The following is an 18948-nucleotide window of genomic DNA, read 5'->3' as shown; positions in this document are numbered from 1 at the left end:
CCCCCTAACTAAAATTCCCAGGGTAATCTAAGATTTAACACTGATATTCAATAGTCGGATATTGCCCCCATCCCCCAACATCTAATCCTCAATCCCCCACCAGCCGCCACATGTCGATTTAGGACTCAATGTGTTAGAGTTGAATATCCCCCCTTCCTTAATAATAATATTACCCGTTACAATTTCCTTCGCAGTCTAGAATTTGCTATTTATGTAACAGCAATGGATAGTTATTAACGTAATTCAACTTGTAACAAATGCTGTACTGTTTCACATCAAATTTCCAGACAAAAAAATAAGTTGCTTGGACATAACGTGAGTCCACAAATCCACCTGTGGGCATCGCTACCTCTAAATACTTAATTTTCATCATCTAATGTATTAAATATGGTGTACCTAAGGTGTAAACGTCTTTACATTTATTTTTAAAAAATATATAAATGTTGAATTTTATATTACATTAAGAAAAAAATCTCCCCCAAAAATTTCAATGGCTCAATCTGCGCCAAAACCACCCCTGTGGGTACCCCTGTAGCGCGCTGTGCTAACCACTCCGCCACGGAGGTCGACACGTCTGTCCTCTGACTAGGTAAGAAACATCTTAACCTGTTTCACTTTGAAATAATAACTAACAAATAATAATTCATTATACAGGGTGATTCAAAAAGGACTTTACAACTTTGAAAGCATATATAAATTTATTCAGATAACTTACAGAGTCGGTTGAGGTGCCATTGTCAAGCAAAACACATTAAGTTTGTCATACAAGATTCATGTTGGGTCGATGTGGCTGCCATTTGTAATGCGGCATACATCCAACCTGAAGTCGGTTTCATTCCAGACTTTCACCAGTAAGTTAGGCGTCACTTCTGCAGCGGCGGCGTTAATTCGAAGTCTCAGCTCAGCAAGATCAGCAGGTAAAGGTGGTACAAAAACCCCACAAGAAAAAAATGTAGCGGGTCAAATCGGGGGAGCGAGGTGACCATGCAACCAGTCTCAACGAAGGTTTGGTGCCAAGAATAAATTGTTTCGTACGAAACTTACGTTGCACTGCAGTTGCTGATTTCGTCTCGCGAAACCAAAACACACAGCGAGCACGTTCCGCACCAGTAAAAGCAGCCATTTTCAAGAACAATGCTGACAGCGCTGCTGGTGGGCGAGTTCGGTACTAACGGACTACGTGAGTCAAAACTTGATGTGTTTTGCTTTGCAATGGCACTTCAACGGACTCTGTAAGTTATCTGAATAAATGTCTATATGCTTTCAAAGTTGTAAAGTCCTTTGTGAATCATCCTGTATTCACAACCCGCTCATAATAATAATAATAATAATATATTAATATAACAGCAAATAAACAACGAAGATTGAAACACTGTCGATGCTTCCTTACAAATGAAACAGGTCAAGTACCTAGTCAGAGCACAGACTTTCACGGCGTGTCAAGGCTGCTAAGTGAAATTCCTTTTCTCAATAACGCTTTTTCCTGTTTGACGCCTCTTTTCGACGCTACAACCAATCGAAATTTCGTCCTGAATATACAACCCAGCACAGGCTCGCAATTGCGACTAATGGACTGACTTCGCAATTATCATAAACATTAAACAAAATATACAATTTTGTTACGTTACTGATATCTATAGTCACAGTAAAAATGTCCATTCTCTCTCTCAGTGGTTAACAATGAGACTAGTATAAGATTACCTCAGACGTAGTGTAAACTAAAGAAGCTATGGTGGACTACCTTAGGTATCCACACAATAGCATAAACTTTTCTCTAGTTCAACTCCAAATCCCGTCGTCACTAATATTCGTTTTATAGCAAGGGTTCCCAAACTTTTTCGTTTCACGGCGCCCTTAGTCTTTCAAGATCTTTCCACGGCGCCTAAGTCAGAATGTAGACCTATCTAGCACTTGCAACGCTGAGTTAGTGTGGTTAGGTTGCTTGCCTTAAGTTAAAAAATAAACACATTTCAAATTCAGAAACATTTTACATGAAGAAGTACAAAAATCATGTGAAGAGTCATTTTATGGAAAAATTCGCGGCGCCCTTGTAAGCCCAGGGCGCCGCGGCTCACACTTTGGGAACCACTGTTCTATAGATTTCATGCATTAAAAGTAGCAATGAAGGGTAGAAATATAACAATATTCTTGAACAACTTTTCTTCAGTAACAGTTGTCAAAATTCCACAACACGCTACGACGGTAGGGGTGCCTGGTTCGAATCCCTGTCTGGGAATGGATGTTCTTTGTGTGTTCCTTCATCAATTTCATCATATCATCTCTCATCCTCATCTTCGCGATTAGTCAAAAGTGGCAGAAATGCGAAGTAAATTAAACCAAATCAATCAATCAAGCTGTCAAAATTCCATGAAACCGAATATTAAAACTTTAGATAAGAATATACGTCCTCTTAGCAACCGCATTTTTACAAGTGAGATTTACACAATTGTGTCATGTACTAGAATTGACGTCTCAACATAAGAAAAGTATTCTATTTGAAAACTACTCCATTTTAATCTATAACCAGGTAGTTATAATCTTCGTATGTCCAGCAGCATTTAAAGTAAATGTCGTTTAGGTAAATTGTAAAATATCGCACCAAAATCACTAACGAAACCAAACTCTCGGATATTACATCTCTGATGTACATATGTCTGTCTTATCTCGATCTCGTCTTGATTTTAACAAGGACGTCGTGGCCTAATATAACAATAAACTTACCATATTTCCATACAAAAGCTTGGGTCGCTGCCCACCCTCTCCCTCCAGTAGAGCACCAGTGCTCCTCCACACCTTGCAAGATTTCGTCACATCCGCTGGGCAGCAGGGCCACGACTCTGGAATCTGCAAAGGACAAAAATGGAAGTTTGTTACCAACAAGCTTTTTTTTATATATATAATTCCAGTTTCGCATGCTACGGTAATAGTTCTATCATGTTCTGGAAATGAGAACTAGAATGATAACTAACTAAGTCTCTGGCCTTCATAAACCCGAAGGTTTCTGGCTGCAGCAACACAAGCCTTCCATCTGTCCCTGTCTTGGGCAAGATCAATCTAGTCTTTTCCATCCTTACCGATTTCCTTTAGGTCCATCTCAACGTTATCCCTCCATCTTCGTCTTGGCCTTCGTACTGGTCTCTTACCATCAGGTTTCCCAAGAAGAATCCTGTAAACTCCTCTTTCCTCTCCCACCTAAGTCTTCTTGATTTAATTATTCTAATAGTATCTGGACAGGAATACAAATTATGCCGTTCTAAATTATGTAACCTTCTCCACTCACCTGTCTCCTCATCCCTTTTAGTCCCAAATGTTCTTATAATGATTTTATTTTTAAATGCTCTTAATTTATCTTCTCTTTTAATGTAAGGGACCAAGTTTTACATCCATATATGTATATTTAGTTTCTTAGATATTACCTATATACGAGAAGATAAACGTTTATCAAGAGAAAAGTAACACGCATTTCCTGAATTAAGTCTGCTTTTTATTTCCTCTTTAATATCATTTCTATTTGTTAGTATTACCCATAAGTACTTGAATTTGGAAACTGGTTCAAACGAGTTGTTATCAATAATTAGATTTTGATTATTACCTAACACTTGGTTTCAGCCTGTAAGCATATATTTAGTTTTCTCTTTGCTAACTTCCAAACCTATCCCTTTAGCTGATTTGAAAAATACTTTAGCATTATTCTTAATTGTATTTACATTATTCCCATAGTAAGAGAACTAGCATGATAAAAGGGAAATTGACACTTGAAAGGCAATAAAGGTATACCAAAGTAGTAAAAGACGGAAAGTGTTACTTGATGAGAAGAAGCAACTGAAGAAAATAAGAAAGGAAATATTCAATTTGAAGAGAGAAGGTAGGTAGAAATGTGGAAAGTAGGCACTGGAGGCATTTAGAAGGTAGGGGACGGTATAGTAGACCCTTGAAATGTGGCAAATGAAGGGAATAGTCATGTAAAAAGAGGAAAAAGTGTATTTGAATGGTAGTAAAATGTGAAAATAAACGATGGAAATAAAATGTGACATATGAAGGAAAGAAGTATTTCAAACGTGGGAAAGGAGGAGGAATAGACATTTGAGTTGTAGAAAAGAGTAAAATAAAGACGCTGGAAACGTAGAAAATGAAGGAAATATGCACTTGAAAGGTAGTAAAAGAAAATAGACACTTGTAACAAGATAATGATATAGGCATCTGAAATATAAGGAGAGGAGGAAATAGAAAGTTGATACATAGAAAATGGGGAAAAGAGGGCTTGAAATGTGCCGAAGGAGGGAAATAGGCACTTAAAACGTGTCAGAGGAGAAAAATACAAATGGAATATTATAAGAGAGAGAATTCGTGGATGTATTACCACAGACAAAAAAGATATTAGGCACATAATGAACTCAGGTAGCAAACCATCTTCGCTCTGATTTACTGTCCGCAAGAAGTCACCGCTGAGAGGCGCCACATACACCTTTTTGCTTTCACATCTAGACCAAAACATTAAGAGATGGTGCTGCTAAATTTCAACCCCAGATACCTGAGAACATAAACTAAGAGTATTTTAAAATAAAATCCTTAGAAGAATATTTGGACCTAAAATGAATGAGGAGACAGGTGAGTGGAAAAGGTTACATAATTTAAAACTATATGATTTGTATACATGTCCAGATATTATTAGAATAATTAGATGAAGAAGAATTAGATGAGCAGGCCATGTGGCACGAATTGGAGAGGAAAGATAAGTTTACAGGATTCTTGGTGGGAAACCTGATGGTAAGAGATCTGTAGAAAGGCTAAGACGAAGATGGGGAGATAACGTTCAGATGGACCTAAAGGAAACCGGTAGGGGTGGAAAAGAGTGGATGGATCTTACTCAGGATAGGGACAGATGGAAGGCTTGTGTTGCTGCAGTTATAAACCTTCGGGTTTAAGAAGGCTAAAGAGTTAGTTAGTTACTTAAATACGTTTATCTACGTTCTTACCGTAGGGGCGGGGGAGCCGTTTCGAACGCCGCCGCAGCGGACAATCCTCTTGAAGACGGCCGCCACCTTCCTCTGGAACTCACTGGAGGCGTCGTTGGTCTGCTGCTCCAGGCGGTGCTTAGCGACGGCCACAGTGTCTCTCACCGCCTCCACCGCCTGGCTGATCCGCGTGCAGCAGATGTCCTGCATCTCCTGCTGGGCCCTCCCTATCTGCCCCTCCAGCGAGGGGTCTGCTTTCCCCATGTCCGCCAGCAGAGTCTGTAAGAAAGGATAGGTAAGGGTCAAATCGAGACCTGGAACTAGGTCCAGTTCCAGATCTGTCAGATTAATAATAATAAATAGAAACCAACTGTGCAACTTCTTCGATTCGTAAAACGAAACAAGTTCAAGTTCTTTCCTGATAAAATGGAAACTGTAAAGTTTGAGTGAAACCAGTTAAAGTTCTTCTCTTTCAAAAGAGTCCTCATCTAGTTACATCTGGGCGATTCCACGTGAAATCACGCACATGTTGAACCTTGACCTCTCGATTGATCTATTGAGTTGGTGTTTTAAGTCCACTTTATGCACAGTAAGGCTAATTGCGACTGGACCTACAGCTTAAAGTGGGTTCCGAACCACTATGTGCCTCCACCGGGTATCGAACCCGAGACCCCTTGATTACAAGGTGACGACGCTACCACTGCGCCATCAGCGAGGCGGTCCCTTTGACCTCTCGAATTTTGACCATTTTTGTTGTAAGGTTGTGTAACAGCATACAAGGGTTTTAGATAAAAAAAAAAGTGTTCCATTTTAAGAGATTCTTCTTTACAAAACATATTTTCAAATGCATTTATCATAAACAAATTAAGGTAGGAAGGTGTAACTGTTCTCATTTTTATAATAAAGAGACAAAAATGCATACTGTTCGGTCAAATCAGCACTTTTTGAGCGAGTGTTAGATGTGTTTAATGTTCAAAATTGAAAGCAACAATCACTCCAAATCGATTCTGATCATTTTCCCCACATTTTGAGCTTCCACATGTCTTCTATATCATTTCAAAATTTCTTGGTGGTGGTGTTTTGCCATGAGAGACAGAAAATGAATTTTGAAATTTACAAGTAGCCTGCCCGATGCTTTGCAATTGTGAGTAGATGGCACTGCGCCTCATGTAGGCATTAATTCTGAAACGTTGTTGGATAATGTTTTGCAAATCATTTCCGAGCGAATATAACACCACTTATGGCTTTCTTCATGGGAACATTTCAGGAACGGACAAATTGCATTTGCGTGCGACTTTTATTTGTGTAAATGCAAGTGGGCTTTCAGACCGAAGCGACAAGCGATAAGTGACATGCGACATGGACCTCTTCAGTATATAAGCAACCATTCACCACACGATAAACAGATCATGCCATTGAGAAAACGGTCCAGTCCGAGCGACACGCAAGTGACAAGTGATATGTGCAGCATGTCGTGTCGCTTCGGTCTGTGGGGCTCGTGTTTTGTCGTCACTATATGTTTGTGATTGCCCCTTCATCATCCTCATCTCATCGTCATTCATCCTAATCTTCCCGATTAGCCAAAAGTGACAACAAACTACATCACATCACACTTCGGTAGAAAAGGTTGCTTTGTGTCTGAAGGTTCATTTTAAAGTGAAATCTTCTTTGTTTGAGTTTTTTGTTTTAAGTCCACTTTATGCACAGATTGGCTAATCGGAACTGGACCTATGACCTACGTGTATCGAATCTGGGATCGCTTGCTTACAAGGCAAGGACGTTACCACTCGATATCGAGGAGGGATCATAAGATACTCTTTACACCCTCTTTTATAAATTTTGAGGTAATGGTTTTAGATAAGGGTATTTTTTTCTCGTTTACCTAGAAGGGTGCCGAAACACCCCGAAATTTTAAACCAACCAATGAATCAATCCAATAATTTGCCCCACCCTCCAAAAACCCCCAACAATTTTTTTCAGTCATTTATTGACACATCTCTTAACCACCCCTCAATGTTTTCACGAAATCAAATAATTTATTTTCGCAGCAGAATTATTTATGGTTATTGTGACCCTAATTTTACTTTTCTATTCTGCTAGAAGCATTATCAGTAGGGAAATGATTTCAAGGTGCAAAATTATGGTCGGGAAAACGGAAAATAAGGTTATGAAAATGTTTTCAAAAAGATGCTAATAAAATGTCTTTATTCAATGCTCTCTTTTTCTGCGCCTTCTGTATATAATGAGCGCGGACCGCGTAGAGAACTGTGGTTCTGCCGAATAGGTTTTTGTTGAAGTTTGTGTTTTCTCTCGCAGGTTTTGCTACATTATCTTGGGAACTATTGGGCTGCAATGATTATATTACACCATTTTATAGCTCTCGTTCTGCTCTACAAAATGAGACTATATGGTTTTATGTAACTGCTCAAGAAAAGTTAAAATTATTTATTTTTATGTCCATTTTTTTTTAACAAAACATGAAAGAAAAGAAAGGAAAAACATGCTGAAGCATTAAAGAGGAGCTAATCTCACGAAAAGGTGCAATAAAGTGTGTTCATTTTACTTGATTTCATGTCCTAACATACATATCGCAAACGAACGGTGTGAAAACAGCTATATTTTTGGAAAGGGGCTAACTAACTAACTCTCTAGCCTTCTTAAACCCGAAGGTTCATGGCTGCAGCAACACAGGCCTTCCATCTGTCCCTATCTTGAGCAAGATCTATATACTCTTTTCCATCCCTACCGATTTCCTTTAGGTCCATCTCAACGTTGTCCCTCCATCTTCGTCTTGGCCTTCCTACAGGTCTCTTACCATCTGGTTTCCCAACAAGAATCCTGTAAACTCCTCTTTCCTCTCCCATTCGTGCCACATGGCCTGCCCACCTAAGTCTTCTTGATTTAATTATTCTAATAATATCTGGACATGAGTACAAATTATGTAGTTCTAAATTATGTAACCTTCTCCACTCACCTGTCTCCTCATCCCTTTTAGGTCCAAATATTTTCCTAAGGATTTTATTTTCAAATACTCTCAATTTATGTTCCTCTTTCAATGTAAGGGACCAAGTTTCACACCCATATAATACTACAGGCAAAATTACTGTTTTGTATATTTTAACTTTTAGTTTCTTAGATATTAAACGAGAAGACAAAAGTTTATGAAGAGAGAAGTAACATGCATTTCCTGAATTAAGCCTACTTTTTATTTCCTCTTTAATATAATTTTCATTTGTTAATATTACTCCTAAGTATTTGAATTTGGAAACTGGTTCAAACGAGTTGTTATCAATAATTAGATTTTGATTATTACCTAACACTTGGTTTCGGCCTGTAATCATATATTTAGTTTTCTCTTTGTTAACTTCCAAACCTATCTCTTTAGCAGTTTTGAAAAATATTTTAGCATTATTCTTAATTGTATTCACATCATCCCCCAGTAAGTCTACATCATCTGCATATGCTAATAACTGAGTCACACCATTTAATTTTAGTCCTTCTTTAGTCTCTTTTACCTTCCTTACAGCATATTCTAAGGCAAAATTAAAGAGCAATGGAGATAATGCATCTCCTTGTTTTAACCCATCATGAATTGTAAATTTGTCAGACATATTATTACCCACACGAATTTTACTTTCTGTTTCACTGGTGCATACTTTTATCATACTAACAAGCTTCTTAGGTATTCCAAACTCTACTAATATATTATATAATTTATCTCTTTTGACCGAATCATATGCTTTTTTGAAATCAATGAATAGCTGATGGACATTTTGATTATATTCCCACTTTTTTTCAAGTGTCTGTCTGATGTGAAAAATTTGATCTGTAGTTGATCTGTTACGTTTAAATCCACATTGATAATCACCTATAATTTCATTAGCATATGGGGTTAGTCTTGTTAAAATAATGTTAGACAATATTTTGTATGTTGTTGAGAGTAGAGAAATTCCCCGGTAATTACTGCAGTTCATTTTATCACCTTTTTTAAACACAGGAACAATTATGGATTCTTTCCACTGTTGAGGGATTTCTTCTTTATTCCATATTAAACAAATTAATTTATGAATTTGACATATTAATGAATTTCCACCATATTTAATTAACTCAGCTGGTATTAAATCAATGCCAGGTGCTTTGTTATTCTTTAGCCTTTTAATAGCATCTTTAACTTCCGTCAAGTTAGGTTCTGGAACTAAAGGTTCTGCTGTGTGGACTTCATTTACTTCTGATTTATCTCCTACATGGACATTTAAAAGGTCATTAAAGTAGTTCTTCCATCTATTTAGAATATCGCTTGGGTCAGCTAGAAAATCACCGTCTATATCTTTTATCAAGTTTACTTTAGGTTGCCACCCCTTTCTAAATTCATTTACACCTTTATATAAATCTCTGATATTTTTATTTTTGCTGTTTGTTTCAATTTCGTTAATTTTGCTTTTCAAGTAATCTCTTTTTTTACTTCTAAACGTGCGGTTAACTTCTCGCTTTATTCTATTATAATTGCTTAGATTTGTATCATCCGAGTTATTTAACCACCTAAGTCTAGCCTGATTTCTTATTTCTATTAGATTATGACATTCATTATCAAACCATGGCTTACTTTTTCTTGGTTTATGGTATCCTATACTTTCTTTAGCTGCTGATTCTATTGCATTACGTATGTGCTCCCAATTCTTATTTACGTCTGTGTCATTTATATTTTCATCATCATTTAAATCCTGCAAAATATCAAATCTATTTGACAGTTTAATTTGGTAATCTTTCTTAATTCTTTCATCAACAAACTTTCCTGTATCAAATTTTATAACTTTTAGATTTTGTTGCTTATGATTTATCACTGAGAGTCTTTCTCTTAATTTAGCAATTACTAAATAATGGTCACTGGCACAGTCAGCACCTCTATGTGTACGAACGTCAATTATACTAGTATGCCTTCTCTTATCAATGAGAATATGATCTATCTGATTATGAGTTTTACCATCTGGAGAAGACCAGGTATATTTATGGATATCTTTATGTTTAAAAGTGGTACTTTTCACAATTAAATTCTTTGAGGTTGCAAAAGTAATCAATCTTATACCATTATCATTACTTAATTCATGAAGACTTTCTTTACCAATTGTGGGTTTAAATGTCTCTTCTTTGCCAATCTGTGCATTACAGTCACCTAACAGAATTTTCATATCATACTGAGAAAATTTATCAAAGACCTGTTCTAACTCTGTATAAAAATCATCTTTAGTATTATCATCTTTATCTTCCGTTGGTGCATGTATGTTTATTAAAATAATTTTACACCACCTACCCTGTAAAACTGCATATGATATCCTATCATTGATAAATTCTACTGTTTTAAGAGCCGAGATAATTCTATTATTTATGAAAAAGCCTGTTCCAAAATTATGATTTTCAGTACCACCATAGAAAAAAGTATAATTTTTAGTTTTACAATTCCCTTCTCCTGGCCACCTAACTTCCTGGACAGCTACTACATCTAATTTATACTTCACTATCTCATTAACTGTACACTGAAATGCCCCAGGCCGGTAAAGGCTCAGAACATTCCAGGTGCCTAATTTAATATCCTTATTCCTAACGTAGATCTTATCCTTAGTCCAGGGACCTCCCAAAGTAGTCCCCACCCGGAGATCCGAACGGGGGACTATTTTACCTCCGGAATATTTTACCTTGGGAACATCCATGGCCTTATATTGCTGATTCTTGACATGTCTTTTTACAGTACAGAGTTGTCAGCTCTACGCCTAACCCCCAATATGAATGGAGGAACTACTACACAAGACAAACACAAACATATTAGACAGCACAATTACTACACAAGACGAACACAAACACATCAGACAGCATAACTACTACACAAGACACACACAAACACATCGCACCTTAAAATCCGTCCCCTAATTATCACGTCCCCAAATGATGATGATGATGATGAATTAAAATTTTGGGGGTAAATCGGCACATATGGCCGGCCATTTTGCGCCCTTCAGTGTCTACGGGGAGAATCCCCTTACCTAAAATTCTTACCTGAGAGATGAAAGTGTGTGCAAAAAGCCCTTGAGAAACGTTAGAAATGCAGGTTGTAAACCTACACATAGCATACATGATACATTAAAAAGGTAAGGAATCACTGAACAACTTCATCAGACAATGGAAAAATGAAATCTTCGTATAACAGTAACAAATTACTATTGAACGAACAGAAAAGAAATTACCTGCATTTTCACAGTAAAGAAAACAGTAAAACTAAAGATGTAGTAAAGAATAGCCATCTTCCAGTAACATTAGTTAACAAAACAAAATTTTTAGGAAATATAAATGAAAATCTAAATTGGTCAAACCACGTAAAAATACTTTGTATAAAACTAAATTCCAAAATATTTGCACTAAGAATATTAAAACAAACACTTAATACAAATTCACTAATTCAGGTATATTATTCAATGTTTCATTCACTAATAAATTATGCAATAGAATTTTGGGGAACTCACTTCAAGTTTAGAAGCTTTTAGAAAAGAAAAGTAAGCCATTAGGATTATGGCAGGAATAAGGACTAGGGAATCGTTCAAATCTTTGTTTAAAAATATAAAATATTAGCCCTACCTTCACTGTACATACATATGAAATGGCATTATATGCGAGAAAAATATTAAGCTACGAAGTTGAATAGAACATACATATAACACCCGAAATAAACAGCTTCTAAAACCATACTTCACCAGGCTAACATTAGGTCAAGAAAAACCCGAACAGATGACAAGGGTCGTTTAAGGTTGACCGGGACTTTTATTTCTGCAGAGGAAATTGGTAGCAGAAGAAACACCAAACTATGTCAGTTTTTCAAAGTATTCTCCGTGCGCGCCGAGGCAACGTTGCCATCGTTCTGGCAGATCCCGAATTCCTTTGGCGTAGAAAAAACTTGGTTGTTGTCGTAGCCACTGAAGGACTTCGATCCGCAGTGCTTCGTCTGTCGTGAATTTCTTCCCTCCCAGATGGTCTTTAATAGGTGCAAACAAATGATAATCACTGGGGGCTCAATCCGGACTGTAGGGGGGATGGGGCAGAACTTCCCAGCGCATGTCGGCCAGAGTTGTTGTTGTCACATTGGCCGTGTGAGGGCGGGCATTGTCATGGAGAAGAATGACATTTCCAGACAACATCCCACACTGTAAAAAGTTGACAGTAAAAAAAACGGTCTAAGACCGTCAATTCTCGCTGCCATCCAGATACCGTAAAAATTACGGTGACCGTAAATTTCTTTTTACGGATACCTGTATATTAAACGGTAATATACCGTAATTTTAACAAGTTTGTTTTTTAAAAAATACGGCATAATGCCGTAATTTAAACAATAATTTGCTGTATTTAGATGGAATACCTTTTTGCATAATGTAAAAAATTATACCTTTTTGGCCAGACAATGTCAAAAAGTTATTTTCACATTACATATTGATGATTGATTTTGTTCTGGCATAGGTATAAAATTTCCAATTTCACTGCCAATGTATGTGCTTAAAACACTCCTTGGCAGCACAGTTCATCGTTTTCCACGATACTAAGGCATTTAGAGAGAATTTTACATTTGCACAACACACAATTGATTTACGTACCCTTGCACAGGTCGACAGTAGTTAGAAAGTAAAAATTACCTGTTTAACTAGGGGGAAATACTGAACTACGAATTACGTATTAAGAGCCCCCTTCTGGCTTCTGTAGTGGACTGGTGAGCTAACTCCCATAAAGCTAGATGTGCCAGGTATGAAACCCAGCTCATACATGAGTATCATTGTATTTATTATACCCATTCCATCAATTATAATCATTATCACATTTAACCCAATATGCAGAAAGAAACAAAAAAAAACCAAAATAATAATTACAACTTATTAATTAAATAGCATTTCTATGGCATCCACCAACTCCATAACCAGCAAAGACATACATTTTCATTGGACAAAATTAACATGTTCTTGAAGGCAATGTTTTAATTATTTTATTAGATACTTCCAGGCCCTCTGATGGCACAATGAAATTATTCTTACCTTGTGATCGAGTCCTGAGTTCAATACCCTGGTGGAGGCATATTGCAATGGTTTGGATTCCACTTCAAAACTGTAGGTCCAGCCCCAATTAGCCTATCTGAACATAAAGTGGACTTGAAACTATACCTCTCCATTTACTACAATATGTATGTGTGCGCGAATGCATTGTAAGGATATGATACATTCACAAAGAAAAACAGTTATGAGGAAAAGGTGAAATATGTTTAAAATCCTTCCAAGCGAAAAACAAATTCTCAGTGTTTTCAGATATTCAGGAATCCTGTGAACATGGGCGTCCAGAAGGGGGGCAAGGGGGGCCATGGCCCCTCCCTGGAAAATGAATGTGTACCTAAAAATTATATATTTCACACATAATTTCATTTCAATCACAGTAATTTATGTTAATTATTATAAATTCGTTGAAGAAACATGATAATTTCAGACTGAAATATTGTTTTTTGAGAGGGCACCACTATTTTGGAGGAAAATATGTGTCCTTTGCCCCCCCCTCTGGAAAAATTACCTTACTTGCCCCTCCCTGGAAAAAATTCTGCGGACGCCCATGCCTGTGAATAACATAATAGAAAGCAGAAAGGAAAACATAGCCCTCAAACCTTAAAATTTCAATGTTTTAGCATTTATGGAAATACATTTCCATAATGAGACTACTTTGTTAGTACAATAATTATTATTACTTAAAATAGGAAATATTACAAAAATATCTGTAATTGAACTGAAAAAAAATAATTTCACTTCAAGTTCCTCACAATGCAACAAGTAAATCACAAATTGCACTCATAAACACACACAATACTATAATAAGCCGAAGTTTTTCTGTAGGCAAATGATGAAAAGATTCTCTCTCCTTGACCACATGAATTCTACAAAAGTCTGAGAAGTTCCTAGATCTGACTTTATTCTCATCTTCAGGGTAAAGGTAAAGAAGTAATTCTAGCCTGAAGATAGTGGCATTATTCTCAAAAGCTCAGAAACAGTTGCAGAACCCACTTGATCGATAGCCCAAGAGAATCAATTCAACATAAAGAATTAATAAATAAATAAGTAAAATAAGATTTTAAAAAAAACCTGGATTTTACTGGCATTACTACCAATCTTCCATCCCTGCTATTGGTGCAATCCTCAAATACTTTTCAGTTTTAAAAATGGAATTTTCAAATGAGATATAATAATTCAAATAATATAAATAATTTATTCAAATCAACCAAGTACATAATTATAATTTACTTTTTATTTATTTTCACTTTACACTTGTTTCTTTGCATTTTGTCAAATAATTACTACATTGCACTTGTGCTTTTTTCTTCTTAACTTAGGACCCTTCTGCTGGATTAAATCACCTGGGAAGAAGAAATATACCATTAAGGAATTTGATACAAAACCAAATGCTATTGCAACAGCATAAATTTAAAATTTCATTAATTCTCAAGTAACAGAATAACATTGTCAAAGGTGTTCAGTGGTGCGTAAGCTCAGTAGTAGTTTCCCACTGATACAGTTCCCTCAAAAAATAAATACATATGTGGAAAGGTGGCAGAAATTGTTTCAGCTGTCTCACCCCCTCCCTTCCCAGTTACCCATAGAGTAAACTAATTTGGAAAAGTAACTATACTAACTTAGCTACTAAGCCAGCCCTGGTTTATTTCAGTCTGTAGAGCAATGACATGGTATGCCAAAGAACTTGGTTTGTGTCCTGGTCAAGCCTGAATTTTCTTTGCAAAAATTTCTACGCAGTACATCTATGTGAACCATGACAATCCAGTTAGTTGGGTGTCTTTACTGCCATGAGACAATTGAAGTCTGCATTATGTCAGTTCAAAACAAGAAGAGAACTTCTTATGTACGTTTTTGCAAGTTTTCATTTTCAGTGTCATTACGAGTATTATTAAAGTGGTTAACAGAAAACAAAATTAAAATTCAAAAAAGCAATGAAACAAGAAATGGAGATACAATAACATGCTGTACTGTAGCCTGCATGTTGAAATGCAATCATGAAAATATGTATTCCATATTTGTTTTTATTTGTAAAATGACATATATCATCATCATCATCATCATCAGTATTCCACCACGTTTTCCACATTTTTAGAGAAGTTTGCAGATTTCATCCATATATTTAATAGAAACATAATCCATAGTTAATGGAAACATGGTCTCCACTTAACGTTTCATGAAATTTAGTGTATAGCTGTGGTAAACTATGGTATCACAGCACTGGTGGGGCCCAACTTCCACATTGCGCTGTGCCTTCATGTCATGGTGCATGATGGGCTTTACCTTACTTCCGTTCCGTGTGTGCCAAATCATATGGTAAACCCAGTACTGCATTCAGTGTTTAAACCATTCATCTTTTAGATCTAAGAGACAATACTAAGATGAGAAATGACCAATATTATGATTAAATAATAAATGGTACAGTGGGATGCACAAGTATTGGGTCAGCAAATTGTCCATAACAATTTTCATTCATATTTCTCTTGCTTCTTTCGTGTTTTTAGGGACTGACCTTTTATGTATGCAAGTGCTGGTGTAGAAATTTTCAGCAGCTTGTTTGACATTTTGTTTCATTTTTTTAAGCACTCATTTCGTAAAACAAGGGCAATAAACATGGCGATGGACAATTTACTTTGCAATTCTTATGCATCTCATTGTACAACAAACCACATCCATACTGACAAGAAGACTCAAACTCTGAATGTTTGGTGATTAAAGTATGGGTCTAGCACTAAAACCACATTGCCACTGACCCAACCACCTGTTTTATGCACTGAATTGATGTGAATATTTCAGGAGAATTAAAAATATTTTAACTACAAACTTGGAGCTTTTTAATTATTATGTGAAAGTTTGTGCAGTGTTCCATTCACACATGATACAACATACCTTTTGCCAAACTCCAGTGTGTTGCATGCTTGAAATGGATACTGATATAGCATTCAGGAAGCCAAGAATTCTATCAATTCTTGCTCAATTGAAAGCATAATTTCCATGCATTCTATTAGGGACGATCCTGTAATAACAATAATAAATTTAAGAATCTCATTCAAAATATCAAATATATGAACAAACAAAAAAAAAAAACTTGCATTCAGTACACGGAAGGGTTATTTCAAAGAATGTCAATTGGCCCACTTTTAAGGAAAGCCCACCCTGACCTTAAATAGTTACAGGAGTTTGTATGATAAATTGGCAGCATTTTTAAAAAAAAGTAGGCCCTGTGTGTTAGTATCAATTCAAGTAATTGTTCAATTCCATGACCCACTCTTTTCACATACAGCCATTCACATGGAAAGTAAAGGTAAAGGGATTGAATAATAGTTGTCAGAACACAAGATTGAAAACTTTCAATAACCTTTACCATGATTTATTTTATTTATCTTTCAAGCTAACGTCCAACCATTGAGTGAGTAACATTTCAAATTTCTTATAAAAACTTATTGGATCCATTTCTAATGGGAGGAGGGGTGGGTATTTTGTTGCTTCAGGTTCTAGTTGAAAACATGAAAAGCAACTTACTTGTAGATCTTGTCCAAAAGAGGTTCCAATGCAGTTTCTAGGACCTCCCACAGAAATTTCACAGCTCACTACCCATTGGCACAGTTCTTGGCATATCTTTTACTTTCCAGACTTAAAATCAGAATTTCTCATAAAAACCTGTAATTAAATGAATTTTGAGCATGAAAACCATAAATTATTAACAATTTTGTACAGTTTTAAACTTAATGATAACAATTAAACCATAAATTACCTAAATCTACTGTATTAAACTTATATTGTGTCATTGTTTTGATTACTGGAACTTTAAATTCAAATTTTGTCCAAAATTGCAATTCTTGCGAGAGAAAAAGAATTTTAAATCAGTCATAAGATACCTAATTACAGTTAAATATGCATGAATGCTAATTGTTGCAGTCATAAACAGCTTAAACTTGAAGGGAAATACAAAATAACACCAAGAACTAACATCTTTCATGTCAGTACCACTCAGTTTTTATGTAAAAGTGTCATTCTTGGAAAATGCCGCAAAACCGAAGGAATTTTGAATTATTACAAAAATTTTGCTTTTACTTCACATTATTTGCTTAGAACTAGCAGAAGGATTTTAAGTGGATGCTCAATATGTTATGGAACATCCAAATAGTTAATATTAGTGAAAATCAATGTTGCCATCTTATTTTCTTAGAAAATTCCTCAGTGTTCCGCAGATAAAAAATTCTAAGTTTCAATTTTGTTTTCACATACAAAGTTAAATATAACACCTCCAACTTGTGTAAATGTACACTATTATAATTACTCATAAATTTGTATTTTTAACCATTCACTTGACATTTTGTCAAAATTATGTAATTCTACTTACCTAAAGACAAAATTATGAATAAAATGAACAATATTGGGAGACCAGTTCTTCATTTATAAATCTCCCATGGGATTAAATACTTCTCAACAGATAACCTTAGCTAGATCAAAATATCTTTACTCTGATGGGGTCTAGAACCCAATATTGAATTTTACTATAATTTTGGGACTTTCAGATAAATTTCGGCTAATTTGCATGATTTTTTTTTTCAGTGTACAGGATAGGTGAAGGAAGGGGACAATTGAAGCACACAGTGTCATTTTTTTCCCGTAAAGCTTTTAAACCCTTCCCTGGAATTATTTATGTGTGGAGGTTCAGGATTAACAGTATCATTCAGTCACTACTGATGAAATCCATACAATTTCAGCCAGTACTTTTAGGCTGTTATGCCAGATGAATAGTTAGGTACCCTTGACTTTCTGTACCACCAAGTGAAAGTTTTTGCATTTTTTATAAAGATTAAGTTGTTTATGTAGCTTTTCTGCTGTTTTTAGCTCAGGGAAATGAGTTATGGTGAAGTACCTAGTTTCCTTAGCCTGAAGCAGGGAAGCTCGAAGGCTTTGTGCAAGTGCAACCAAAATATTAATAATAAAAGTCAATAATTGAAAATAAATATTAATTTTACATTTTAAATGTATTATAAAATAAGGTAAATCAAACAAGAAGGACTGAAAACTCACAAAACCAAAATAGAAGTGTAACTATTGTTAGTAGTGCTAAGTTTGGTGACGTTATCATTTGCACGTATTTGAATGTGCATACACCAATTTTGACCAATAAAAAGTTGCGAAAGTACTCCGAGATAGGAGGTTTTTAATTTACGTGAGCTGTGGTTTGGGATCAAATATCGCGGTTGTTCGTGCTTTCCGCGCTTAGAAGCACATTCTATGTTACATAAAACATCAAAACCTGTCAAGTAAGAAAAAATTGTACCTCAGAGACTGTTACTAAACATTTCTACCATCCGTAACTCGGCTATTGCAAGTTTCTGCTTTCAAAAATTTCTGAGTACTACTTGTAAACAGACACGCACTTCATATATCGTTTGTATACTACCTAATGAAACTGACCGGTATTTGCAATGTGGTACATGTGATAAAGACATCGATGAATTTATATCTTCCACTACACAAGCAAATTGAATAAATGCACGTGGTTTTGGCTTCGTTGCATAGTACAGCAGTACAATGATAATAATATAGCACTAATAAACTGTGTTACAATGAATTTTCATTCCATTATGTTAAAAAATAAAAACATTATACGTACCTTGAGTTATGTAGATTTACTTTCCACGCAGGCATTCGAAGCACAACCATCGATAAAGAAGCACAACACATCAACAAAAACATACGCTTCGGCCATGTTGGCCTGTGAAAGTTGACAAGCGACACAAATGCGCATGCGCGGCTTGGTCTAAAACGGTATGGAAGTATTTCCGATTCCACGGTCGAGTCCGTAAAATTTTTACGGTAGGATGTATTAAATTTCACGGTAACTTCTAACAGTGCAGGTCTTTTCTTGCGAATGGACTTTCGTACAGCACTACTCAACA

The 18948-nt window shown here is 35.9% G+C and overlaps 1 protein-coding gene and 1 long non-coding RNA gene across 4 annotated transcripts in view; both read right to left on the bottom strand.

The window, feature by feature from the left end:
- Positions 1-18948, bottom strand: part of LOC146002001 (uncharacterized) — a 43127-nt gene that overhangs the window by 17704 nt on the left and 6475 nt on the right. For all 3 annotated transcript variants that reach the window (XM_083139704.1, XM_083139705.1, XM_083139703.1), the window contains exons 3-4: positions 4977-5234; positions 2722-2844 (exon numbers count right to left, since the gene is read on the bottom strand). In XM_083139704.1, coding sequence (XP_082995830.1) covers positions 2722-2844; positions 4977-5234 — 381 coding nt within the window. The remainder of the gene's footprint in view (positions 1-2721; positions 2845-4976; positions 5235-18948) is intronic.
- On the bottom strand, positions 14209-18765 carry LOC146002000 (uncharacterized). Its single transcript, XR_014443663.1, has 4 exons — positions 18663-18765; positions 16553-16690; positions 15920-16046; positions 14209-14376 (listed from the first exon to the last, which is right to left on the bottom strand). It is a non-coding gene; the product is annotated as an uncharacterized LOC146002000 (long non-coding RNA).

Source organism: Lepisma saccharinum, chromosome 18, assembly GCF_977018435.1.
Source record: "Lepisma saccharinum chromosome 18, izLepSacc3.1, whole genome shotgun sequence".
In the NCBI taxonomy this organism is placed as follows: Eukaryota; Metazoa; Arthropoda; class Insecta; order Zygentoma; family Lepismatidae; genus Lepisma; species Lepisma saccharinum.
Note: the sequence above shows the minus strand (reverse complement) of the source record. Positions and strands in the feature narration are given on the sequence as shown.